The sequence below is a fragment of the Eublepharis macularius genome, chromosome 9 (assembly GCF_028583425.1).
Source record: "Eublepharis macularius isolate TG4126 chromosome 9, MPM_Emac_v1.0, whole genome shotgun sequence".
Lineage (NCBI taxonomy): Eukaryota > Metazoa > Chordata > Lepidosauria > Squamata > Eublepharidae > Eublepharis > Eublepharis macularius.
In genome coordinates this window covers 29,009,569-29,035,876 of record NC_072798.1, presented here as the reverse complement: position 1 = coordinate 29,035,876, position 26,308 = coordinate 29,009,569, and the positions used below count along the sequence as shown (strand labels likewise).

General features: G+C 42.8%; 1 protein-coding gene across 3 annotated transcripts in view; it reads left to right on the top strand.

The window, feature by feature from the left end:
- LOC129335676 (protein mono-ADP-ribosyltransferase PARP12-like) overlaps window positions 1-25,728 on the top strand; it is a 33,223-nt gene extending 7,495 nt beyond the window's left edge. Inside the window, exons 3-12 of one of the 3 annotated variants that reach the window (XM_054988426.1) lie at window positions 1,312-1,576; window positions 4,492-4,590; window positions 5,396-5,519; window positions 7,702-7,891; window positions 8,622-8,742; window positions 10,895-10,991; window positions 13,180-13,261; window positions 14,100-14,230; window positions 16,602-16,753; window positions 24,334-25,728. In XM_054988426.1, the coding sequence (XP_054844401.1) occupies window positions 1,312-1,576; window positions 4,492-4,590; window positions 5,396-5,519; window positions 7,702-7,891; window positions 8,622-8,742; window positions 10,895-10,991; window positions 13,180-13,261; window positions 14,100-14,230; window positions 16,602-16,753; window positions 24,334-24,593 (1,521 nt within the window). In that variant the 3' untranslated portion in view covers window positions 24,594-25,728. Of the gene's footprint in view, window positions 1-1,311; window positions 1,577-4,491; window positions 4,591-5,395; window positions 5,520-7,701; window positions 7,892-8,621; window positions 8,743-10,894; window positions 10,992-13,179; window positions 13,262-14,099; window positions 14,231-16,601; window positions 16,754-22,938; window positions 23,073-24,333 lie in introns of those variants that run through there. The other 2 variants (XM_054988427.1, XM_054988428.1) reach the window with 2 other exon arrangements.
- Window positions 25,729-26,308: the final 580 nt, after the last annotated feature.

Below are 26,308 nucleotides of genomic sequence, written 5' to 3'. Positions count from 1 at the left end.
GCCTATCCACAGATGTCTCTTAATCATTTGGGAGAGATCTGTATTTTGTAAAGTTTTTCTGCCTGCCACACCGAAGGTGATTCTTATTGTCTCCAGCAACCAGCTGACTGGCTGTTTGCAAGTCTGTGACTGTATATAAGCAAACTAGCTATAGCCCTGCTGCTTATGATATTTCTCGTATTTTATAGTTACCATTACTTGCTAGTAGAATACAATGTATATCCCCAAGGAATGGTAACAGTAGAGCATTACCAGTTAACTTGAAAGTCACCAAACACATTGTGTATGTTAAGTTAACAATACTGAATCAGTGGAAGTATATTTTCCATAGGATGTTGCTATGAGCCCCAGCATAATTTACCTTTTGTTCTGTGAATGGTCATTAGCTGGGAATGAGACCTTCATTTTCAAAGTAGTATGTACTTGGTGTTGATGGCAAACAGCATGGGATAACAACAACTGTCTTTGCCTTTCTTCTGGATTTCCCCAGAGATCTCTGAGAGTGCTGGCTAAAACAAACCTTTAAGGGCCTCTAGTTCTTAGAGGTGTTTTTGCAAGAGTAGCACATCTCATTGTAATAGTCTGGCTCACTTGTTTGGGTAGGAAGTAAGTGGACAGTAAAGATGTTGCAGCTTAAGTCAAAGATTAAAAAGGTGGCTCACTCAGAAATTGAGAAAATTATCCTAGGAATTAAACATCTTAGGAGTTAAACATGCTGAGTTAGTGGTATACTGATTTTTTAAAAAATAATAGTGTATTCAAAGTGCTTAGGTGTGTTTACTGTTTTATAAACATTTTGTTTGGTTTTGTTAGCTAGTCCATTTTAGCTTAGTGTTTGTGTTTGGGGTGTCATTTGTTTAGTCAGATAGAAACAAAATGGTCTGCAGTCTTAATTATCCATGATGGACAAGAAGAAAATAAAACTCAGAAGTGTGTTCTTTCTCAGGCATTATAACTAGATAACATCAGTGTAACTGAACACTAATCTCCACGTTTCATCCTGTATTGTATTTAAGGGTATATGTTAGTGTAGCAAATGACTGCAATTGGCTTGTAATTTATGTGTGTCTTCTGAAGTCCATGGCTACTGAATATCACTTGGTTCCCGAACACGAACCACATTTCTTGCATGATCCCAGCTATCCCAAGTTTATTTTCTAGAGTTTGAGGATTCAGACTGCACTCAGAACTCATGTAGTTTACAAACATCCAAACATTTACTCATCTATGTTTTTGTCTTGGATTAGTAGTATCCAGAAATCTTCATATTTTAAAGATATTCTTATCTCCATATTCTCTTTCTTTTCTTAGATATGCACATACTATAATAAAGGGGATGGGCCCTTTGGGTCTTGCACCTTTAAGAAGATCTGCATCAAACTTCACATATGCCAATACTACCTCCAGGGGACGTGCAGGTTTGGGAATGACTGCAAACGCTCACACAACATTTTTGACTCTGAATGTTATGAGAAGCTGGAGAAGTGGGGAATGAACTCACTCTTGATCAGTAAGCTTCCTGTGATCTACAGGAATATGTACGACATCAAAAATAGCACAACACCAAGTTGCAAAGGTAGAGTATTTTTAGTTTATTAAAATATTTACATAGTGGGCCTAAGGTGCATGCATGCATGTGTGTGCACATATAACAAAACCATGAAAAACATAGGTCTGCCTCGTGGCGCAGAGTGGTAAGCAGCAGTACTGCAGGCCAAGTTCTGCTCACGACGTGAGTTTGATCCTGGCAGAAGCTGGGTTCAGGTAGCCGGCTCAAGGTTGACTCCGCTTTCCATCCTTCCGAGGTTGGTAAAATGATTACCCAGTTTCCTGGGGTTAAAGTGTAGATGACTGGGGAAGGCAATGGCAAACCACCCCGTAAAAAATCTGCCAAGAAAACATCGTGATGCGACGTCCCCTCATGGGTCAGTAATGACTCGGTGCTTGCACAGGGGACTACCTTTACCTTTATGTTACCATCAAGGGAAAACAACCAAATCCACAATCTATATAAACCACACTAAAATCAGATGCCATAGTCAGTCCAAAGTATGCCAGAATTATACAGTTGTGCACATTTCCCACAACACATATAGGAATGGTATAGATTTCAACCCCATTGTTAGACCATTAGAGAGTGTTGGAGCAACAACTGAAAATGCTCTGGAACAGGTTGCAACTGATCTGAGCCCCTCTGTGAGATGGCAGAGAGAAGGAGCTGGCAGGAGGAAAGAAGTTTTAATACATGACAGGAGTTGCCTTACAGAAAGCACAGTTGCAACTGCACATATTCTCAAAAACGGAGGTGGTATCTTTGGTAGGCCTTTGCTGAGTGAAGGGCCACAGTGGTAGATTGATGCCACCTTATTGAGTCAATTGGGTCTTGCACATTCATTGTGACTGGCTACAGTAGTACAGTACCTCTTCCCAGCTCTTTCTCTCATGGTCACAGATTCTGCCCTGAGGCCTGTTAGCTGAAACTGTCCTGTTTGTTTGAGCTACAGTTCAGCACAGCACCCCTGCAGTCTCAGGCTGTTTGATTGGGGTCATGCTGTGCCCATGTTTCAGCAGGAAGGGAAGGATGTGAGTCATAGAGTGGGACCACAAGTGACACCTGACACCGGTTGGACACTAGTCAGCTTCCCTCAAGTTTTGATGGGAAATGTAGGCATCCTAGTCTTGCAGCTTGGCTCTCTGACTGCTGTCCAATGGACTTTTCAACTGTCACTTGTCCAACATTCCGCCAAGCTGCCTACATTTCCCATCAAAACTTGAGGGAAGCTGGCAAGTGTCCAACCTGTGTCAGGCGTCACTTGTGGTCCCGCTCATAGTTTAAGCCTTTGGGATATCATGCATTCTGCCTGCCATTACAGCTGCATACCTTGGTAAAGCCAGGAGGCTTGGCTTGCATTTGTGCCCTCCTCGCAAGTGATTGTTGCCAGCCAACTTACAAAAGGTAGGCTTTGCATTGAGTGGATGGCACAGCAGGGTTCATAGACTTTGGAAAGGGCCTGGAGGGAGGCATTTAGGTACACAACAAGATATGGATATGAGAACTGGAGGGGAAACACTATATTTGTGTTTCTGATTTTAATTTTTTTTTAAGCTTGCTCAAAATCAGATTAGGGTGAGCTTGCTTATTAATTCATTATTCTTTTGTAGTAGTTCTAGGGAAGTATGGCATAGCCACTGTGTTGAAATGGACCAGTATCACCTCTTCCTGCCTGTTGCATCTAGGAAGTGGATTTGGTATGGGACTCCACTGTCCACCTATTTCCTTTCCATTGTTACCGCACAGCATTTCATTAAACGACACCTCTGAGTTTATCATTCATTCATTCATTCATTCATTCATTCATTCATTCAATTTTTAGCCCACCCTCCTCGCGAACAGGCTCAGGGCGAGGTATGCAATATCTGCTTTGATCAAGTTTAATGCTAATCCTAGCTTTAAGGGCACACCACTTTCTGTACAATTTCCTGTTCATAAGTAATAAGCATCGAAAGTTTGACAATATATTTTAACCAGATCATTTCAAAAGGAACAAGTTATTATGATGCAAACCCAGGTTTGAATAACTTATAATACTGTTTAAAACTGTGCCCCCCACCTTTGAAGGAAATGGACTGATTCAGTAGTTTACATGGAAGCTTAAGTACTTTTTTTGTCCGTCCTGAATCTTTTACTTATACATTCTATTGAAAACATCTGAAATGTAACTGTGTAACCTTTTTGCGCATCCAAAATCCCATGACAAGTTTGCTATTGAGTTGAAATGAACTTTAGAAAACAAAATTACAATCTAATTTTTAAACTTGAAGGTTTTAAAGATCTGGAGTTGTAAACAAACCTAGTAAAGGTCCCTTGGAGATGTTATAGCTATAAATATGAAGGCTGAGGTACAAAATGGAATGGGGTGAAAGCACAAGAACCTAATTTTTTTTTCTTGGATATGTTGGTGAAAAAACCTGTAACATAATACTCTTTTGGAATAGGTGAAGTTCATTTTAATATGAGGTTTTACTTGCTTAAAAATGTGTAGTATGAAAAAACAGAAAACAACCCCCTCACATGGCTTCAAAATTTCTGAAAAATGTTCCTCTCTAGTCATAGGATCAAGGGAATCTGGGGATTTACATTATATTTGAAGTAACTTGTGAATTTTTTATTTTGATATCTTGGTTGTAATTTGGTCAGGATCTAATAATTTCTGCTCTCCAGCTCTGCATATTATGAAGTGTTTTCCTCCCACATTGTTATTGCCATAATATTGGGATAGAAAGGACTGGCACACAATTTTCTTTTTCTTTTCTGGTCAATTTGAATATGGGTTTGGGCCATACTTTGAAGGGTGTCTGAGGGCTGTGTTTGGGTCAGGTTCCCTTCCAGTTAAATTGGCTAGAAATGTTACAAGTTTCTCCACCTTCCCTTGCAGCATATGACTTGGTTCTATTCAGCACAGTGCTCGAAGCACCCGTTTTCTTTTTCAGAAAGAAAGAGCACAGGTCGCACCCCATCGAAGTCAAATAGCACTGAAGATTCAGATACAATTTGCTTGTACCACATTAGAAAAAGTTGTAGCTTTCAAGGTAAGTTGTGATGCTTGAAGACCTGGGTGTCCCCCCCCCCCCGCCGTTATCTATTACCTTCAGCTCTCATTTTTGTTCTGTGCCCTTTAAAGATGTTACCACAAAGAAGGCAAGAATTAAATCATAGGATTTATGAAACTTTGATAAACTTTTATAGCATTTTAATACCTGCCGGTTTGCTTGCCTCTTTGTTTGGTTTTAAGGGTTTTTAAGATTCAATCAATCATATTTTTCCTGCCCTGAAGTGGGAGAGTCTAATGCTACAGTGTTTAGTGGTGATTGGTTGATGGTTTTGGATGGAAACCATCTTCCAAGGGCTCTGCCAGCCTTACGCCTGTGTTACCTTGCTACTAACGTGGGAGGATTGTTGTGGGTCTGATACTGGGATCTCTCCTGGCTACATCCATATTCCCATGCAGAGAAAGTTTTTAATTAATTGTTTTAATCAAGAGTTTTTTCTTTGGTAGGAGTGAAGAAATATGCATTTCCCCTTGCTCTGACATCCTGAGGCCAAACATTCTTGGTGCATTGTATTTCCACACTCTTGATCTTTTTAAAGTCTAGAAGTTTTGTGTAAGATGCCTCTCCATGTCTCTGGTTTCATTTACAGCAAAGACTCTTTTTGCAGTGTACACATAACTGATATTAATGGGGGCCATTTAGACCAGGCAATGAGTCTACACTGCTTGAACATTTGGCAGTATGCTCCCTGTACCTGTGTATTGTGTGGTTTCATTAAGCACTTCTTACTTAAAGCCATTTTTAGTGGGCCATAGGTTTAACCCTTTTTAAAAAATTTGTCTAGATAAATGTATCCGAGTTCATTTCCATTTGCCATATAGATGGCAACTCTTTGATGGTATCACATGGACAGAGCTGCCTAACATGGAAGACATTGAAAAGCACTACTGTGACCCCTTTAATGAAAGGTACAGATTTATTGGTAATACGCTCTCTGATTCTAATATACTAATCAAATTCCCTCTTCTATAGAAATGATGTCAGATCCTTCTCGGGTATTTCCCGCTTTCCTGTTTGGTGTTTTTAGCAAGTTTGGAGGTTTTACCAAGTTTTTAGATTATGTTGTATTTTTATGGTTTTATTTACAGTAAAGTTGCTTTGAGTCTTTATTTGTGGGATGTAAAGGTGACAAAGATCTGGTTTGCATTCAAGATCTTCTTCAGCTGTTTTGGCCTCTTTCCTTCCATTAATAGATTTGTGAATGCAGACAGCAGTGATCAGTAGCCTATTTTGAGCAACAACCAAATGATAATGCAAAGAATTATGTTTAGGGTATATTATATTGTACATCACATCTTTTTATGAAAAGTTTAAGCTCAGTGTCTAAACTCTTGGTGGTGTAATTTACAAAATGCATCTCCTAAGCATATGCTTTGGACATGTCTAGTCATTTAACACTGCTGGGAGAAAGTTATTAGGCATATTAATCATTTATTTTTGAGGATGTTAATGTATCATTAAACTACTTGCGCCTGTCTTTTGGAATCTAACTGATGGTCAATGGAAATGGACTCTCCGTGCCCTTACGTTTGCCAAAAGACTTATACTTCAGCACTGGAAAGACAAAAGCCCACTTCCTGTAAATCACTGGAATGAAGACCTTATAAACTTACCAACATTTGAACTTATCGCATATATAAGGCAGTTGCATATAGACTTGTTTTTAGACAATTAGAAATCTTTTATAGATGCCTGTGCATTTGTTTTTGTAGCTAGCACTGTTTTCTTTTTTTCCTCCTGTTTGCTTTTTTAGATTTTGGGGGTTTTTTTTCTAATAAAAATAAAATGTTTAAAAACAAAACAAAGTGATAAGTGGGGGCTCATCATCCAGCAAGACGCTCAGAATGGGAACAAGAGTGCCATACATTCATCTCACTATGTCTTGCTTGGCTTTTATGGGCCAAACTTGTTTAGATGCTTTGCTTTACGACTAGGGTTTTCCCCTTGTAAGCTTGACTTTATAAAGTGAAGTCTTAAGTTATGGCATTTTCCTATATTGTAGTGTTATGCCTGAAATAGTGCTAAGCTGTTTTTCTTTTAAGCCTTTTTTTTTTTTTTTGGTGGCATCTCATTTCTAACTCTCCATGCCGGCAACAAGTTGCCTCCCTCCCCTTTGGTGATTTTTGGAGGGGATGTGAAAAAGGCGTTAAATCGTTCATATAGCCAAAGTGTATCTACTTTCTGCTACTGGTCTAGAGACAGTACTCTCAGATTCCTGGCAGTATGGCAGCAAGTGTCCCCCTGGGTCGAATCCACATTACCTCCGCGCGTCCCGGTGTTGCACTAAATGCCCGCAAAACACCCGGAAGTATAGCATCTTTCAAGCGCGATTCAGAAATCGCGCTTGAAAGACGCTATACTTCTGGGTGTTTCGCGGACATTTAGTGCAACACCGGGACGCACGGAGGTAATGTGGATTCGGCCCTGGTGTGGAGTGGTGGTTGTTTGGGCACATTTCCCTCCCCAAATCTTCCTTCCCAGGAACAGTCACTCTGTCAGATTTGACTTTCTCGAAAGCTGATGCTACAGTAAAGTTGGTCAGTCTTAAAGGTGCTACTGGACTCTTCTCTATTTTGCTGCTACAGACTAACACAGCTAACTCCTCTGGGACTGCAGGTGCGTTACAGGAAGCAAAGGAAGCTAATGTAGTGTTGGGATGTCTTCACTCTGAATTATTTTCCTTCAGAGACATCATTGCACGGCTGAACCTGACTGGCCTTGTGACGTTAGCTAATCAGCTTGCAGGAAGAAGAAACTCAGTTGCGGTGGGGGGGAGGGGATTGTTACAAAATCAAAACTGATAGCTACAGCTTATTGATGAGAAAGGTAGGGAGTGGTCTTTAAACATTCAGACTCTTTAGTTCCCCTTTTATGCAAAAACCTTAGCTGCCAAATTTTCAGCACAGCATAGGTCTGAAATATTGTTTGCAATGAACACCACTGTTGGTTATGAGCTGAATAACAGATTTTCATATTGGTTTGCTTGAAGTAGCAGTTTTTAGCAATATTAGCCCTAAGATCTGCTTTTTGGGGGTTTTGGGAAGCTATGAAAGAAGACTCCTCTCCCCTTTTTTTAACCTAAATGCACAGCTTTGCCTACGGTGTTGACAGAAAACTTGGTACAGTCATTGATTTCTGCAAAATGACTTCAGGCTCTGCTCAAGTTAGACGCCTCTCCACAGCATCCTCTGTGACTAAGCCTCCTCACTATATTCTTACAACTGAATGGCTCTGGTATTGGAAAGATGATTATGGAGTGTGGCATGAATATGGGAAGCAGGTAAGCAGTATTGTGTAGCTGTATCCTGATGTTCATACGATGCAACTCTGTATGATGTGAAGCTCTGCTGGTATGTCAGGCTGTTCCAGGGCTTAGTCCAGCTCTGAAAGTGTCTCCACCATTGGAGATAAAGTGGATGGCTAAAGGGGACAAGGCCTTTTCAGTGGTGGTGACTTTTTTATACAGTGCTCTTTCCATGTTTGTTTGGCAACAGCTGAATGGTTTTTAGACACTTGTAAAAAATGTGGTTATTCATCTAAGCATTTAATTCTGCTCTCTGATGCATTTTGCTGTAGTCTTCTCAGTGGCTGTGTTTGTCATAGTGTTGTTTAGCTGTTTTGGCTCTGAAAACCACTTTTAGGTTGGATGTTAGTTTGGTATTTCAGGCTGAAAATTCAATTTGTGCATTTCTTCCATTTATTGACACGAGGCACAAAGAGCCGTGGAATTTTCTGCATAATCCTTATTGAAAAAGAACAGGGAATATGGGAGATTCTATCCTTGGGTTAGATTTGCTGCTTTTAATGGAACCTAAAAATTTCTTTCATTTGCTACATGGTTGAGCCATCCCCATAAGCACATCTTGAATTTTGTAGCAAATATTTCCACACTTAATGAACTGTGTCTTGAGCCCTAGTAGATCACAGGAGTTTCCTTAAGAAAAGTTTTAAACTTGCTCCTTTTGCCAAGATGACTTGAAAACATATTTGGTTTGGTTCTGTGCCTGCAGGATGTTGACCACGATGCTGCCTCAGTATGCAGCCTTGACCTTGAGAAAGCCTATCAGGCGGAAGTGTCTCCAACACTCACTTTCACAGCAAAGAATCAGAGTTATGAGCTTGATTTCAAAGGTATGTTCCTTGAATCTGTGGAGGTATGCTATAACAGTGCCCATTTTGAAAGATTGGTATAAAGTTGCCCTTAGGAGGTCTCTTGAGCCCTGTATTGTCTCCTGCCATTGGCAACAGTTTTCCAGGGTCTCAGGCCAAGTGTCTTTCTCAGATCTGCTGCCTGAGTTCGCCTTCACAGCAGGAGACTGAATCTGGGACCTTTCATATGCAAAGCACGGGCTGTACAACTGAACTATATTTACCAGTAAGAGGTACTTTCTTAGGATTACTCATAAGCACCTGTCTTTTCTGGCTGGTTAGATAGTGTGACTGTTATCCTATACATCAATCGCCACCCCATTGTATTTTTTCCATCATGCAGTTTCCTGCCTGCCACACTGTACTTTAGTCTTTAGTAGGGAATCAGAACAGTTTGAGGAGATATGTTTTGAGCATTTATACCAAGTCCAGCTTCTTACTTACTAAGGGTCAAACTAGACGTGCAAGTTTTTAAAGAGTTGGGTCCAGGTTCCCCAGACCGTACTCAAGATCTCTGCAGCCACATGACAGCTGTGAGGGATGGCTGTTAAAAAAATAAAGGAGAGCCCAAACGGCCTCAGAACACCACCGTGGAGGGAGGAGGGGCTCCTGCGTTTCCTTTCAAGCTGTTTCCTTGTGTCAGAATAGCACAGGGGGGAGGGTGTTTCCCTGTCTTTACTGTTCCCCATGCACAGAATACTCCACACGGAGCAGCAAAACCAGAGATATCCCCCTTCCTCCACTCACTGTTTTGGAATACGGCTTGAAGGGGGAGGCAGAAGCCCTTCCTCTCCCAGTGGTGGTGTTCTAAGGCCATTTTGGCTCTCATTTATTTTTTAACAGTCACTCTCCACAGCTGCTGTGTGGCTGCAGGGAATCTGAGTTTGGCCTGGGGAACCCAAATGCAACTTTTTAAAAAACCAGCTCATCTAGTTTGACCCTCAACCTTCTGCTGTCAGATTTCAACTCTCCCCCAAACAGCACTCCTATTGGTTGGACTGGAGTGCTGCATTCATTGACTTTTGTGTTGTTGGGACATATTTCTATGCTGCACCTGTCACAGATGGCTTATTGAGTCATACTTTTGTTCATGTAGAACACGCTTCATTTGGAGGTTGTTCTAGGTGAGAGTTAGAGAATATATGATTCGCATTATAGTTCCTTTTTCCATGGTCACTTGGTACATCTAAAATGCATTCAACTCTCCATTTGCCTGGCTCTAAATCAGTGGTTCCCAAAGTTGATGGTGCTGTCCTCTGGGGAGAGGTGGGATTACCTAGGGGGTGCCAAGTAGATGGCAGGTGGGCCCCTCTGAGCACATTGTTTGCTTATTTTCAATTGACCAGGCTAGAGCCTAGAGCGAAAAACCTTCCTTGCTTCAGGTTTCTGCCTCTGCATAGTTCTGGAACCAGTTTAGTGTAGTGGTTGGAGCCAGATTGGTGTATTGGTTAAGAGCAGCAGGTCTCTAATCTAGAGAACCAGGTTTGATTCCCCACGTCTCCGCTTGAAGCCCAAGTGACCTTGGGTCAGTCACAGCTCTCTGGAGCTCTCAGCCACATTCACCTCACAGAGTGATTGTTGTGAGGATAATAACACACATTTCGTAAACTTCTCTGAGAGGGCATTAAGTTTTCCTGAAGGGTGGTATATAAATTGAATGTTGTTGTTGTTGTTGTTGTTGTTGTTGTTGTTACGGAATCTGGTGGAAACTATTGGGAGTTTGTAGTAGATATGCCATCAGAGTGCTAGTCAGACCAGTATACCCTGTTTTGATAAACTGTTGTTATTGTTATTACCTTCCCTAGCGGGTCATGCAAACTGCTACTCTGAATAATACTTTTTATAGGGTACGATGGGGAGCACTGGGGATAAGTTTATGGAACCAAGGAAAAGGTGGCGTGAAAACGTTTGGGAATGACTGTTTTAAATCCATTATCATTGGCAATGCCAACTAAGGGTGTAGTTTCAAAGAGATATGGGTCTCAAGAAGTTCTGTCACAGACATTTAAATAGCATTAAATCATCCATCAGAACCAGATTTAGACATTTTTCTTAATAGTGACTATAAACTGGCTCTTGGAATGCCTTTGCACTATTTGCAAGGACTGTTTTATTTTTCTGGGTTTTTTTAAAGCCATGAAACAGAAAAACCTGCGTTACCGGACCAAACGAGATGTCCGTAGGCGACCCAAGTTTGTGTCCCTAAAAGAAATAGAGAAGAAGAAAACCAGGTTGGTGATGGGTGTGTCTTAATTGTCTATTAGTTTAGAATATTTCTATGCTGCTTCAGAGTCATGCTCAGGGTGGCTTATAATTAAAACCACATAACAATATTTATTTTATTTATTTATTAAATGTATAGCCTGTTCTACCTGCAAGCGGGCTCAGAGTGGGTAACATCAAGTAATAAAACCACATTAAAATATATTAAAATATAAAATTCAGTACAAGAAGGCAGCAACTCTACACAGTAAAAAACAAGAAATTGCACATTAGCAGCATTAAAATCTATGCATAAAACAGAGCAGACCATTAAAAAGCTGATAAGAGAAACCCTTAAGTAAAAGCCTGGGTAAAAAGATGTGTTTTTTACCTGGCGACTAAAAGAAAGTAAAGGAAGTGCCGGGCTAGCCCCAAGGGGGTGGGTGTTTCAAAGGTGAGGTGCCACCACAGAAAATGCCCTGTCTCTGTTTGCCACTTGCCTTACCACTGAAGGCAGGGGCACAGAGAGCAGTGCTTGAGAGACAGGTCTTAACGGTTCACACAACGTGATACAGAGAAAGCGAGCAGTTTATATTTCAGAAGAGAATTAAGACGTTTGTAAGTATGCCTTGCCTAGGTTGCCAAAAACCCTCTAGACATGTTATAATTGTAAAAAAAATCTTGATCACTATAAGAAAGTACACTGGGATTTAAGCTTTAAGTATAAGGAAGATTCATGGGAGCATGTAGGTGTCTTTCAGAAACCCTTAGGTGTGTCCTTCATATGGTTCTAATGTGGTTGTTTGCTCTATGCCTGCTAATGCCATTTCAGCACTTCAGTGCCTCCCCTGCAGACATCTAGATATCGCTCTTGGATTGTTGCAAGAAATTTAGCCATCAAATTTCCCTGTCTCTCTGCCTATCCCCCTCCCAGTTTTTATGAGAGATAAGGAATTGCCTTACACTTGAGTCAGACATATTAGTCCTAAACAAGTTAACTCAGAAGTATGTCCCAATTCAGTGGGGCTTACTCCTAGTAAAGTTTTATTAGGACTGCAGCACTAGCCTAGAACTGACTTATAATAGCTCAAGTCTCCTCTTGCAATTTTTTCCCGCACTGCCACCTAAATTTTTTGAACTGGAGATGTCAGGGATGGACTGTTATTCATGTATTTAGTCATGGCATGTATAAGTACTTATTTATTTGCAAAGATGCACATGCCAGAAAATATAAAATGTACAAAAATAAAAATCTGCAAAGCCATGGAAACAACTTGAAAAATACAGAATGAAATTAGTTGTAAAATAATAGTAATTGTAAATCAGCAAGCGCAGCAAGTCTCCGGAGCTTGGCAGGACAAGTGAGTTCTTCCTAGCTTGAATTTCATGAGGGAAGAAACATTGCAGGGCCAATTTAGGATGATGAGACCGTGGATATGGTACCGGAAGCAAGAATACTTTCCTCTAGGCCTCCATAGAGATCCTTAAAGGATGGAACTCTGAGCAGTGACTGTCCTGAAGATGTTGATAGCTGGGAATAAGGGATGGAAAGTGTTTTTATGGGAGAATATTCCCCTGAGGATTCAGGAAGGCAGGCCCACTTCAAGGCGATTCCTGAGGAGGAGCCATGTTAGTCTATTGTAGCAAAATTACAGAGAAGTCCAGTGGCATCTTAAAAGACTAACATTTCTCACTTCTTGAGATGTAAAGGAAAGAAGGAAATCAACTTCCTCATATTTATTGACAAAGTTACAGAAGAGAAAGGGGGGCCGCTTCAAGTTAGTTATATACCTCTAATGTTCTCAGATTTGTAAAGTGGACCTGGAGAAGAGCATGACCCATACTGTGAACTTCTGGTCAGTCCTTGAACATCACAGGCACTCCACACTACACACATTTGCTTCATAAAAATGTCAAGGCCGATTGTTACTCCCAAAGAGTTCTGGCAACTTTGACATAAGGTGCAGACAATGAAGAGTGCTGTTCTAGAAGCAAGCAGAGCACTGTGAAACCCAGTTGTTCAGGGATTTTCAAAGGCAAAAGGAAGTAGATCTCTCCCACAGATTATCTGATCCTTCATTTATGTTATATTTGAAGTTTGGACACATCATGTTCTCTCAGACATTTGCCTGATACCCAATGATTAACCCCCCCCCCCTCAAAAAAACCCTATATGTTAGTGGCAATGTTAATTATTCAATCTCTTCTTATGTAAAGTGGGGCTGACCTATCAAAGGAAGGAGCTGCAAACATTCCTGCTCATTGGGACCAATCAGCCTTACCAGAACTGGGATATAAGGTACGGTGCTAGGGATCTAAGCCAAGTATAAAGTTGAGAAAATAGGTTATGTGCCTGAGCCACACATTCTCCTGCTTCTGTGCTACCTCTCCTCCTTTATCCCACTCTGCTTTAAAGACTCTGTATTTCTTCTTACTCTTCTTGTGTAGGCATGACAATTCATATCCTTGTTGAATATCAGTAACTATAGGTTGAAGCGGGGTTTTTTAAGTCTTCTGGATAGTCTATAGCTCTTTCTGGCCAAACATATTCTAGGGCTTGTGAATAGGCTCCTGTTTATCTGAAATCACAGAATATATTTGTAACCCACTTTGACCTCTTTGTATCTGAGAGCTTTGTAGGGGCCTTGTTTTTCAGAGCAGTGTCTCAAAATGCCCTCTCGATACAGTCAACATAATGTCTGAATTCTATACCTCACAATACTATGTTGCTGCAAAAAATGTGTTTAGAAATCATTCAGTGAAACTAGACATCATTTATCTTCCTGCAGTTGGTAATTAGGTAAAATATGTCATGTTTTGTCAAAGTCTCATAAAACCAGCACAGCATCAATTGTGCAGGTTTTGGTTTTTTTAAAAAGTGTATTGAGGGGTCAATATGAACTACGTGGAATAAGACGGTGATTCTAGGGCGTTTGTCCTGTTTTGTCCTCTTTAGAAAAGATTCTCAAGTCACTTGGATCAGCCAAAGCACAGATTTGGGTTAAGTATGGCCAAATCCATCTTCACACAAAATGTATCTGTGTTGACCCTGAATCTGTGCCTTATTTTGCTTAGTGTTCCCAATCAGGCTTTCTAACTTTGCACTGATAACCGTATCTTTTTTCCACCTCTTGTAGCTGATCACCCTTCTCTCATCATCGAACGAGTACAGAAAGGTCCAGGTTAACTTTGAACGCACAATGTCCAAGGCAAAAATTAGAGGGATCAAAAGAATTCAGAATCTGGCTCTCTGGGAAGTGTATCAGTGGTATGTGCAGAACTATTGCTCTGTTTGTAGGCAATCTGAGTTCTCATAAACCTGGATTTCCCTGCTCTTTAACAGAGGCCTTTGGCTGAATGTTTTTAGATGGCTAGTTGAAATTCAAAATTAAACCAGGGATAAAAGAAGTAGTGCATAGTGTTGTAGGAATTCTCAGCTGAGTTTGAATGTTCAAATAGTTGAGATAAAGTGTAAACAGTACTTTTCTCATATTTGGCTTGATTTTTGTTCGTTTGTGGGAACACTAGGATTCATTCTGCATAGAATTCTTCAAAGAATTGGAATTAGAATGTTGGTACCCAACATGCATCCTGGAACATTTGCTGCTGCTTCAGTGCAGATCAGAAGTATGGTTTGTGTACATGCATGTTTATTGTGTGCACTTAATCCAGGTATCTTCAACCTTTTTGAGCCTGAGGGCAACTTTATAATTCTGGTACAGGCTGGTGGGTGCAACTACAAAATGGCTGCTGTTGGAGCCAGAGCCAACCACAAATATCAGGGAGTGAGGATATGCATAGCTCTAATTGTAATTCTTCAACAGGATGTCCTTTTAAATGAACAAATTATTTTAAAGTTATTTTCTTGCTTACACACAGCTTACCTTCAGTCACACAGTGGTGTGCTGTGGTGGCAGCTGCTGCCAAAGCAATATATCTTCAATCTTCATAGCCAATCAGATTTCCTGTGGACAATCACAAGCCCCATCTGGCTCCTAAAGCCCAACCTAGCCCCACCCACTTTCTAAAAACTCTTGATGAGTGCCAGGAGAGGTGTAGGCAGGCTCCATGGCAACCATGGATCCCACATTGAGGACCCCCAAGTCAATCTTTCCTCACAAACCTTTACCTAGTTTCTCTTTCCATAACCATAGGCTATCTTAGCCATGGGCAACTGGGGCAGCTGCCCCATACCCTGTGCTGGGGGATAGCGCTGGGATCCCCTGACTGCCAAGATACTTTGGTTATCACCCACCCTTGCCCTCTCTACTGCAGCTGCAACTACGGAGGCAATGATGTCAAGGGGTGTCACTCAGGCCATGATAGGCAATCAGCTATTGGGTGGTGAGGGTTCCCCAAGCCCTACAACTGGTTGCACAGCATTGCCTTGACGCTAGCATTTCATCCGTCACCATCATCGTCTTTGGAATTGTGGTGGGATGGCAGCTTCAGGGTGGTCCAAAATCACCTGCTGGGTGGTTGGAGAGTGATCATCAGGGGGAGGGATGGACATGCCATCCTTGACTTCTGGCCAGGCCCCCAGAATCACTAAGACCACACTTGTCCACTGCCAAGGCTCTAGATGTGTGCTTGCTGATTTCTGTTTTGCTTCTTTTATTAAGACAGTAAAATAAGGTACAGCATCCAGAAAGGCAAAACCTAAAGTAGTAAATTATGTTGCATATACAATTTTGCTGCTAGTTCTATTCTTGAAACCAATTTTGTTATTTGCTCTGAGCGATTGCTTGTCATTTGTGAAACTGATGTCTAATTATTGCTGAAATCAATGGACTTGTCATTTAATGTCAGACTTGACAGGCTGTTACTGTATTGCTCTTCAAATTGTATAAGAATAGAGTAGCTTTCCTGATGACTGGTTAATCAAAATATGTCCCTCTTCAGTTGGAGAAGGAAGAATGTTATGTTCAGATCCTTAAAAAAGCATTCATGATGACCTGGGCCAGGCAAGGTCATAGCCATTGAAGCTGGCCACAAAACACTGTAATGAATACTGCTGATGAATTTATTCAAAACCCGAGTTTGTGTGTATGTGGAGGATAATTGGTGAGTTGTACTCCCCTTTATAATGCAGGTCTTGGTTACTGAGTGAACAGAGTGAAGACATTGTTTCCCATGTGTTAATCAGAAAAATGTGCAAAATCTTTCCACAGCATATTATGCCCTCATAAACTGTCTTATTTAGATGTAATGTAGGACACCTTTGGAAATAGCAACAAACAAGGATTCCAATTAGGCTTTTAATACCTGTGTAAACTGCCTTTCGCTTCCTAGGCACACAGAGCCATAGAACAGATATGAGAATCTTAGACTTCATTGTTGTTCCAAGTTGCCTTTCTACAGAGGTCATATTTTTGCAAAACTAGTGTGTGCTCAAATTCAGGCTTCTTTGCACTCTGACTCCATAGATAATGAATGGTATTTGTTTCAAATAGAAGGAGTGTGTGAATTTTGCCAGAATTGGGACAGAGGAAGCAGTTAACAAGATAGTAGGGATGGAGTAAGATAATTTTGTACAAAGTGGCTTTACTATATGTAAATGCTGGGCCCTCTTTAGAGCAAGTCATTTGAAAAAAACTAGACTGTTTCTCTCTTATTTTGACATCTTTTCTCATTTATAGGCAGAAAGAACAAATGAAGAAGGCAAATGGAGGAAAGGATGTAGATGAAAGGCTGCTGTTTCATGGGACAAGCAACAATCATGTTGATGCCATTTGCCAGCAGAACTTTGACTGGAGGATCTGTGGAGTTCATGGTACAGCCTATGGCAAAGGTAACCTCATTCTGTACTTTTTCTTGCCTACAATAATTTAAATGGAGAAATCTTTGTCTGTGATGTGATATTCCTTTGTCTCCATCTTCTTTTGTTTGATCTACATATTATCTTAAAGTCCAATTCTGAAATTATTCAGAATTTCAAGATGGAGTGATTTCTTAATTGCCTGGGGGATGCTTAATAAAATCTGGAAAATGATACAGAAATGAGCAGGAGTTTGAAACATATTGGAAGAGGAAGGTAGCCTAAATGTTGAAAATGTCATGATAATAATTTTATGGAGAAACGTACTTGTAATATCGACAAAGAAATTGGAAGTGAACTGCAAATAGTACATGAACTGCAAACAGAACATGAATTAGCAGCACATTATAGCAGAAAATGTAATGCCAGTTGTAGCTGTAGTGAAAAGTAGATTGAAAGTTTGGAAGCACCATTCTACTTTGAGTTCAAACAAACATACTCATTTGGAGCACAGTGTTTTACAGTTGATAGATTTGATAAGATTTTACAGGAGATTTTTATGAAGGTTGAAGGAAGTGGTGTATTTAGCTTTAAAAAATTAACGTGTCTTAAATTTTCAAATATTTTAAAAGGATGCTAAAAAGGGAGTAAACCTTGCCAGTTACTTATGCTTTGCTAATGTCCAAGTTAGATTACTGCAATGTATGATAAAGTGGGCGGCCTTAGAGAGTCTAGAAACTTTAGGTGGTTCAAAATATAGTGGCCAGTTTGTTAACAGAGGCCTGCAGATTCAATCATATTTCTCTAGTGGTCCGGAGTGGGGCAGTCATCACTAGTGGGTAGCTCCTCCTCCAACTCTTTCGCAGGGGCCGGACAAAAACTTGCGATCCTTGGGGGAGGGGCTCCCAGGAGTCCTCAGTTTTTTCCGGCCCTGCTCGGCAGGCGGACACGGACTCTTGAGCTCTGAAGAGCTGCGATCTCACAACTCGAAGGACAATCGTTCAGGCGCGGGCTCGCTGGGGAAAGGAAGGCTCAGCCCTCCACCCCCCCCGGCCGGATTGGCTAACAGCGGCGAAGCGGCCGCGAAAGCGAGCACAGGACCGACGATCCTAGCTTGCTAGGACCCGGTTCCTGTAGAGGCTTGGGAAAAAAGCGGCGGGGATCGACGCTGCGCGCGCGCGCGTTCCTCAAAAAGCCAAGGAGCTCCGGGACGGCGGAGGCCTCTTAAAATCGCGCCAAACGCATGGAGCGGTGAGTAAAACCCCGCGGAGAGGTTTTTTAGCCTCGGAGAAGCGGGGGGGGGGGCGATTGAACCAGGAGGGCTTTTCCTTAGAGCCTGGGTGGTTATGAGTGAAATAGGGGAAAACGGAGTGGCTCTAGAAGCTACAGGGTCCCCTCTGTGTTTGGAATGGGTAGACCTGTTGCTGACTTGGGGAATATGGACGGCAAAAGAAACCCCTGAGTACTCCAGAGGGCCGTAGAGGGGTGAGGAGATTAGGAAAATGCAGCCGTTTTTTCTAATTCCCGCCCACGCTTACTTTCACTTTAGGAGGAAGGTTTTTTGGCGGGAATGGCGTCCCAGGCCAGTAACAAAGAAAAGCAAGTGGAGTCAGACTCTAATTCTATGCACTCCCCAGAAAGATTATCACAGCATCACTCTATCCAAGGGGGGCCCTCAGGAAGTAGTGACCCTGACCTTGCAGGTCCCGAGGCCAAAGCAAATATCCTGGCCTGGCTGCAGGCAGAAATTAAAAAAGGAATTGATACTGCTGTTAAGGACCTTAAAGGCCATACAGCTAAACATAAAAGAGAAAGAAAAGAACCTAGCTCATCTAAAGGGAAGAGGAAACTACAGTCTTCCACACAAATTAAAGCAAAAAAGAGAAAGCCCAGAGAGTGGCCAGATGATCTATCCAGTGAGTCAGAGGAATCCCAGGGGAGTTCAGATTTATCTACTCAATCATCAGGGAGTGAAGAAGGGGAATTGTCAGAGGAAGAGGAGGTGGATATGGACAAAATACAACCTAGGCTCTTCCCACCTGATATGTATTCTAAATTACTGGCAAAGGTACTAAGAACCCTAGAAATACCTACAGCGGCCTCAGAAAAGTCAGGGACATCAACCCCCTACCCTCAAGGACTAGAGAGAGCGCTTCCAAAGATGGGGCCCAAATCATCAGGGGTGCCTCTACCTGCAATTTTCCATGAAGTACTGAGGACGGAGTGGGATAACCCGGCAAAGCCAAAACTCTATCAATCCATCTTCCACAAGTTTTACTCCCTAGGTCCAGATGATGCAAAGAAAATCAAACTCCCTATGGTAGACGTTCCGGTCACTAGCCTGGCGACCACCTCGGTACTTCCTATGGACGCGGAGGGCATGCCAAAGGATCCCTCCGATAAGAAAATTGAGCAGGCCCTGCGCAGGGACTTTGAGGCATCTGCGGCTTCCCTGAGATCATCGGCTACTGGGTCTCTGTTTGCGAGGGCAGCATACACCTGGGCCTCAGACTTAGCAGCAGCTGGCAGAGAAGTGCCGAAAGAGATAAAGAATGAGGTTAAAAAGATAGCCCTGGCAGCGGCCTTCGCAGCGGACGCCACCCTAGACTCCTTCCAGATGTCCTCCAGGGCTATGGGTTTCAATGTCGCGGCAAGACGTAACACGTGGCTGAGGAATTGGGACGCAGACCCCCCAGCTTGCAGCAAGGTGGCAGCGATACCATATTCAGGAGAGAAGCTGTTTGGCGACGCCCTGGACAAGTACCTGGTAGAAAATGCAGAAAAGAAGAAAGTTCTTCCTTCGAAGAAGAAAGACCCCAAGTATAAATGGAAACAGTCCTTTCGGGATCTCAAAAGACCGACCAGACAACAAACGGACAGACCGTTTAAAAGCAGATGGCAACCTAGACACAGATCAGACAACAGATCTTTTGCCTTCAGGAAGTCTTCCTTCCAGCCCAAAGCTCAGAAGAAAAATAACCAAGCATGACTACTTGCACCCCGGGACGGTGGAGCAAGTTGGGGGACGCCTTCAAACCTTCGCGTCACAATGGGCAAGGACTGTATCAGATCAATGGGTACTGGAAACAGTATCCACGGGCTATTCCTTGGAATTGGAGGAAACACCTCGCAGACGCTTCATCCAAGTATTTCGGAACCGGTCTCAGACGAAGCACAGGGAAACAAAAGAAGCCATCAGTCATCTTTTGCAGATCAAGGCGATAGAACCCGTGCCAAAACGGGACAGGAGGCAGGGCGTGTACTCAATATTCTTCACCGTTCCGAAGAAGAATGGAGAAGTCAGGGCCATTCTAGACCTCAAATGGCTGAATTTACACATAAGATCCAGAAAATTCAAAATGGAGACGATGAAGTCTACCACGGCGGCCATCCAGCAGGGGTACTTCCTTGCATCTATAGATCTGTCAGAGGCCTATTTACACATCCCTATTCGACGAGACCACAGAAAATACCTGCGTTTCGCCTACAATGGGAGGCACTATCAGTACAGAGCCCTTCCCTTCGGCCTGAAATCATCTCCGAGGGTATTTACCAAAGTACTGGTCACCTTGGTGGCCTTCCTCAGAGTCCAAGGTATAGCCCTGTCGCCTTACCTCGACGACATACTGATAAAGGCCCCATCCTTTCAATCAGCGGAGATGGCGGTTACAACAACGATCAGCTGTCTGGAGAGTCATGGCTTTATCATAAACCGCCAGAAAAGCATCCTTATACCCTCACAGAAAATTGTTCACCTGGGTATGATAGTGGACACGGTTGTGGGAAAAACCTATGTGTCCCAGGAAAGACGGATAAAACTTCTCTCACTGGTGAGGGAGATACTAGCAAAACAAAGAGTGGAGATTTCGCAACTGGCCAAGCTTCAAGGCATGATGGTCTCTTGCCAGGATGCTCTACAGTGGGCCAGGTTTCATACCAGACCTCTGCAGAGGTTCCTGCGTCCCCATCAAACGGCCATAGCTCATCGGTGGCACAGAATTGTGGAAGTTCCCCAAACATTATCCAGGGAACTGGGCTGGTGGCTGGTCCCAGCCAGGTTCACGGAGGGCTCTCCACTCAGGGAACCAACCAGAATAGTAATGACAACGGATGCCAGCCTGACGGGGTGGGGAGCACACACCAAGGACAGGATGACACAGGGAGTGTGGCTCCACGAAGAAAGAGAAGCCAGCATAAATTTACTGGAACTCAAGGCGGTGAGAAACGGGTTGCTGGAGTTCACAGACGATCTAAGGGACAAAGATGTCCTGGTGAACACCGACAACATGACAACAAAGGCCTACATAAACAGGCAAGGAGGCACGAGGTCCAAACATCTGATGGCAGTGGCGAACGAGATATTCTTCTGGGCAGAAAGAAACATCAGGTCACTAAAGGCAAGCCACATAGCAGGACAGAAAAACGTAGTGGCAGATTGGCTGAGCCGAAACACAGTGGACCAGGCGGAATGGACACTGAACAAACAGGTTTTCTCCCTGATCTGCCACAGATTTGGTACCCCAAAAGTGGACCTATTTGCCACACTAGCCAACAGGAGGTTACCACAATTCTTCTCGAGATTCAGAGAACAGGGTGCGAAGGGAACGGATGCACTAAGCCAGGAGTGGCCACGAACGCTCCTATACGCCTTCCCTCCGATGAAACTCATACCCAAGGTGCTACAGAAGATCCTGGAACAAAGGGCGAATGTTATCCTGATCGCACCATTCTGGCCAAGGAGGCCATGGTTCCAGGACCTAATGAGACTGTCTTCTTCGGATCCGTGGACTCTGCCACTCAGAGAGGACCTGTTGTCCCAAGGGGAGATCCAGCACCCGAATCCGGCATCGTTGAAGCTGACGGCCTGGTGTTTGAACATGGACAGCTTAGAGAGTTAGGTTACTCCGAAAAGGTGATTACCACCATGTTGGCTTCACGGAAGGGTTCTACTAACAGAAGCTACTACAAGACTTGGAGATCATTTGCAACCTGGTGTGACCGTAGAGGCCAGGACCCCACTTCGGCACCTGTGAAACAGATTCTCCTCTTTCTACAGGATGGACTGGAAAAAGGACTAAGTACTAGTACCCTCAAGCGACAAGTAGCGGCAATCTCGGCCATCAGAGGTTCCAAGTCTGGTGCCTCTCTCACCTCACACCCTCATGTGAAAAGATTCCTGAGGGGGACCATGCTGCTAAATCCACCTCAAGTCCATCGTTTCCCGACGTGGAACCTTAACATAGTGCTAAAGGCTCTCACCAAGGAGCCCTTCGAACCAATGGCTACCTGCTCTCTAAAGATTTTGACTCTCAAGACTATCTTCCTAGTAGGGCTGACTTCAGCTAGGAGGGTTTCAGAGTTAGGGGCCCTCTCAGTGAATGGGGAGCTCTGTGTTTTCCACCAGGACAGGGTAGTCTTGAGGACAGACCCGGCTTTCATACCGAAAGTTAATTCTTCCTTTCATAGGGGGGAAGACATTGTTCTGCCCTCTTTCTGTGCCAACCCCAAACATCAGAAGGAAAAGGAATGGCACAAGTTAGATGTCAGAAGGGCCCTTAGTTTCTATTTAGATAGAACTAACTCCTTCCGTAAGGTGGAGAGCATGTTTGTCTCCTTCAAAAGTGGTTCTATGGGGGAGAAGGTTTCCCCTTCTACACTGAGCAGGTGGATTAGGGAGTGTATTGAGTTGGCATACAAGTCCAGGAACCTTTCGCCCCCGGAGGGGGTTAAGGCTCACTCCCTCAGAGGGGCGGCCACCTCGGCCGCTTATAGATCTTTCCCCTCGTTAGAGAAGATATGCAAGGCAGCAACCTGGAAGTCTGTGCATACGTTCACCAAACACTATAGATCAGTTGGCTTCTGCGGAGGCGGCTTTTGGCAGGAGGGTGTTACAACAGGTTCTAGACTAGGAGAATACCCACCCTGAGGGAAAACTGCTAGACGTATATCCCACTAGTGATGACTGCCCCACTCCGGACCACTAGAGAATGGAAGATTTGTACTCACCGTGAAGCTTCCTTTCTTGGTGGTCCAGGAGTGGGGCAGTCAGTATCCCGCCCTACATTTACAAAAAAAAAAAAAAAAAAAACAGAAAAAGAAGAAAGAAAAGGGAATTGGGAGTTCAGTATATCTGAGGTTAAGATATTGTTTCAATATGGGGGTTTTCCACAGTTGAGGTTTTCCGTTGAATGGATCACGTTGATCAGTTGTTACTTTAGTTCTGTATAACAGGAAGAGGCCGAATGTTACGGAACCCTGGTGAAGTGGACGGGGCTTGAAAAGGAACTGAGGACTCCTGGGAGCCCCTCCCCCAAGGATCGCAAGTTTTTGTCCGGCCCCTGCGAAAGAGTTGGAGGAGGAGCTACCCACTAGTGATGACTGCCCCACTCCTGGACCACCAAGAAAGGAAGCTTCACGGTGAGTACAAATCTTCCATTCATCAGTGCTTCTTCTTTGGCTACCAGTTAGTTCAGAATCCTGGTTTGTACTTCTTCCAGACTAGGACTAGGGCATGTAAAGGATCATCTGCTTTCACATGACTCAACCTGGGATTGAAGAGCTTCTGTTTGTTGCCTTGCTACAAGTACCCCATACCTTCATGTGGGTGGCTGTGGGAACAGGGCCTCTTTGGTGATGGCACACAGACTTTGAAATACTATCTTCAGGCCTATTTGCACATTTGGTTTTCTTTTAGATGCCAGATAAAAATGTTAAGTGGTAAGATAGCTTGATAGATATAGGGTAGGGGTTACAAAGTTTACTAATAATTATGATTGATGGAACAAGCAGCTTCGGGTGTGGAATCACCTAGAGCAGAGGCTCTCAAGGTGGATTAGACCCCAAGCGTGGGCTGGAACTCTCTCACACAGTTGTGTTTCAAGGCCAGGAGGGAGGAAGAGGAACAGGGTGACCTGGAAGAGGAGGCTCCGTGAGACTTGATGGCAAATTTTGGTTTGTCTTTGCATAATGTGAGCTGTGAGCTGGATCCCTCAGTTGGTTCCATTCAATCCCAGTATGAGTTTTGGAGTGCAGTATGATTCTAGTTGTATGGATGACTTTCAGTTGGTGAGGGTTGATGGTGGAGAAGCTGCTTAGAAATGTGTGGCCCACCACATCTAAGTTCAACCCTTTACCTTTGTGCCCTTTGTAACCTTGGCTTGGGTGAGTGGATCTGGGAGGTAATAAACCCCTCTTGAAGAAAGCATCCCTGTACTTGAGGGTTGCATCTTATTTGTTGGTCACAGGAGTTCAGTGAGAATGGGCTATGAGACTAGCTGCCTGATCCAGTGCTTGTTCACTCTGAAGCAAGCCTGATTCTAAGGGAAGTGTCCCTAGGAAGACCTGCAGCCTTAGTAAACAGAGCCCTGTACATGGCATATGAGACACAAACATTCCACCATTTAGGGTAAAGGCTTGATATGAGGTCAGAATGAAATGTAGTCTCTGAATTGAGCAGGATACCTTATGATCTCAGGGATGCTTAGAATCTACTTTGTAGGATCTATTTAGGGATTTTCATTTAAGAGATTTTCACTTGTTGGTTTTTTGCTGTACCAAATGATGTTATAGGAAGTGGCTTCACTTATTTTTTTCTCCTTCCATTCCCTTTATAGGAAGTTACTTTGCAAGGGACGCTTCATATTCTGATAACTACTGCAAAAACGAGTCCATCTCCAAGACGATGTTTCTGGCACGGGTATTAGTGGGGGAGTTTACCAGTGGTAAATCTGTTTATCTCCGTCCTCCTGCCAAAGACACCCAGAACTCTACTTTCTATGACAGTTGTGTAAATAGCATCCAGAACCCATCAATCTTTGTCATTTTTGAAAAGCATCAGATTTATCCTGAATACCTGATAGAATATTCAACTTAGGTGGAACTTACTATGGAGTATCTATTGCTTTTCTTTCTGGTCTACAGGCTACCTAGCAGAAGTCTAAACGAAGATTCTTGTATAATCCAGCTAGTCCATACTTCCATGGATTTTTTTTGTACTGTTCATTTTGTGTATGGCCACTCCCTACTGCATGAATTTTCAGTGCATATCTTCATGGTACAGTGAGGCTAGAACGTAGCTGCATAGAATAGCATTCCTTTTAATAATTTCTAGCACAAGTTTTGAAATATCTTTTGCTTCATCTCTATAGATTGGAATATTTTTGCAGTCACGCATAAGAATCATTCATTTGGAGGTGGCTTGTCATGAACACTTACTGTACAGGAGTTTCCCTATAAAACCTCAGGTACATAAGGCCACAAATGTAATATAAGAGAGAGACATTCCCAAGTTAACTTCTCCCCGTATATACATTTCTTGAAGCTTAACAAGAGCAGCACAACTCTGGCACTTATAATGATAGAGTATCATGAATATCGGAGACTTAGTTATAAGTGAATCAGTGTTGCCTTTAAGGATCTAGAGTGTAACTGCTTGCCCTTTACCAGAATTGCTGCTTCCCATGATACTTCTAGAACTTTCCTGCCTTTTATTTTACTTGGGCTACTCAGATTCCTTTGTCTACTACCTAAAGAAATAGGCTAACTAGGACTTTTTTTCCTTGAAATGTGTTTTGCATTGATTTTTGTAGCCTTTGTTGTGCTATGCACTTTCCGTTTTAAAGAAAAGGCAGCATTTGTAGTTTTTAATGAAACTCCCAATTTTTTTTTTAAAAAAAATGTGCTCTGGCTACAGAGAAAGGAAGGTGACAGTCTGTGATTGTGATCTCTGCCTGAGTGGAAGCCTGTGTGCCTCTTGGACTATTACTAGGCTTTTGAAGAGTCTAACTGATCTGATACTTGTAGTATAGTTCCATTTTAGTGCAACAGATACATTTAAGCTGCTGCCCTGGTATGGAAAGTTGCTCAAGGTTTCTGTGGATCTCCCTAACTAGAAACCCATTTTAGCGGTAGAACCTTTTGACGTCTCGAATGGTTATCACTGGACTTACCCTTTTCTTGCATTGTAGCTGATTCCCCCCAAATACAAATAAAAGGATTATGAATTTTAATTTACAAATGCTTCCTTTATTTTCTCTTTAAAAATCTTGCCGATTCCAGTACACAGAAGAGTTCTTGGCTGTTCTATAAATAATATCATTTTCTTAGAGATTTACTACCATTCAGAGGCTCTTCAAGTGTGGAAAATGAATGATGATCCCCAGGGCTTTTTTTCTGGGAAAAGAGGTGGTAGAACTCAGTGGGTTGCCCTCAGAGAAAATGGTCACATGGCTGGTGGCCCCGCCCCCTGATCGCCAGACAGAGGGGAGTTGAGATTGCCTTTCCGCACTGCTCTCCCCTCTGTTTGGAGATCAGGGGGCGGGGCCACCAGCTATGTGACCATCTTCAAGAGGTTCTGGAACTCCGTTCCCCTGCGTTCCCCCTGAAAAAAAACCCTGATGATCCCTCAAATGTCAAATAGTTTCTGATCCTTCAGGAGATAGTCTTGTGGTAAAATTTCCTTACTCCCCACTCCCCCAATACAATAATGGAATAATTTTTAAAAAGGGATTTTAAAGTTTTAAATTTTTAGAAAGGAAAACTGGGATTCCTATGAACTTTTAGGGTGTGCACAGACATGAAAGTTCATTT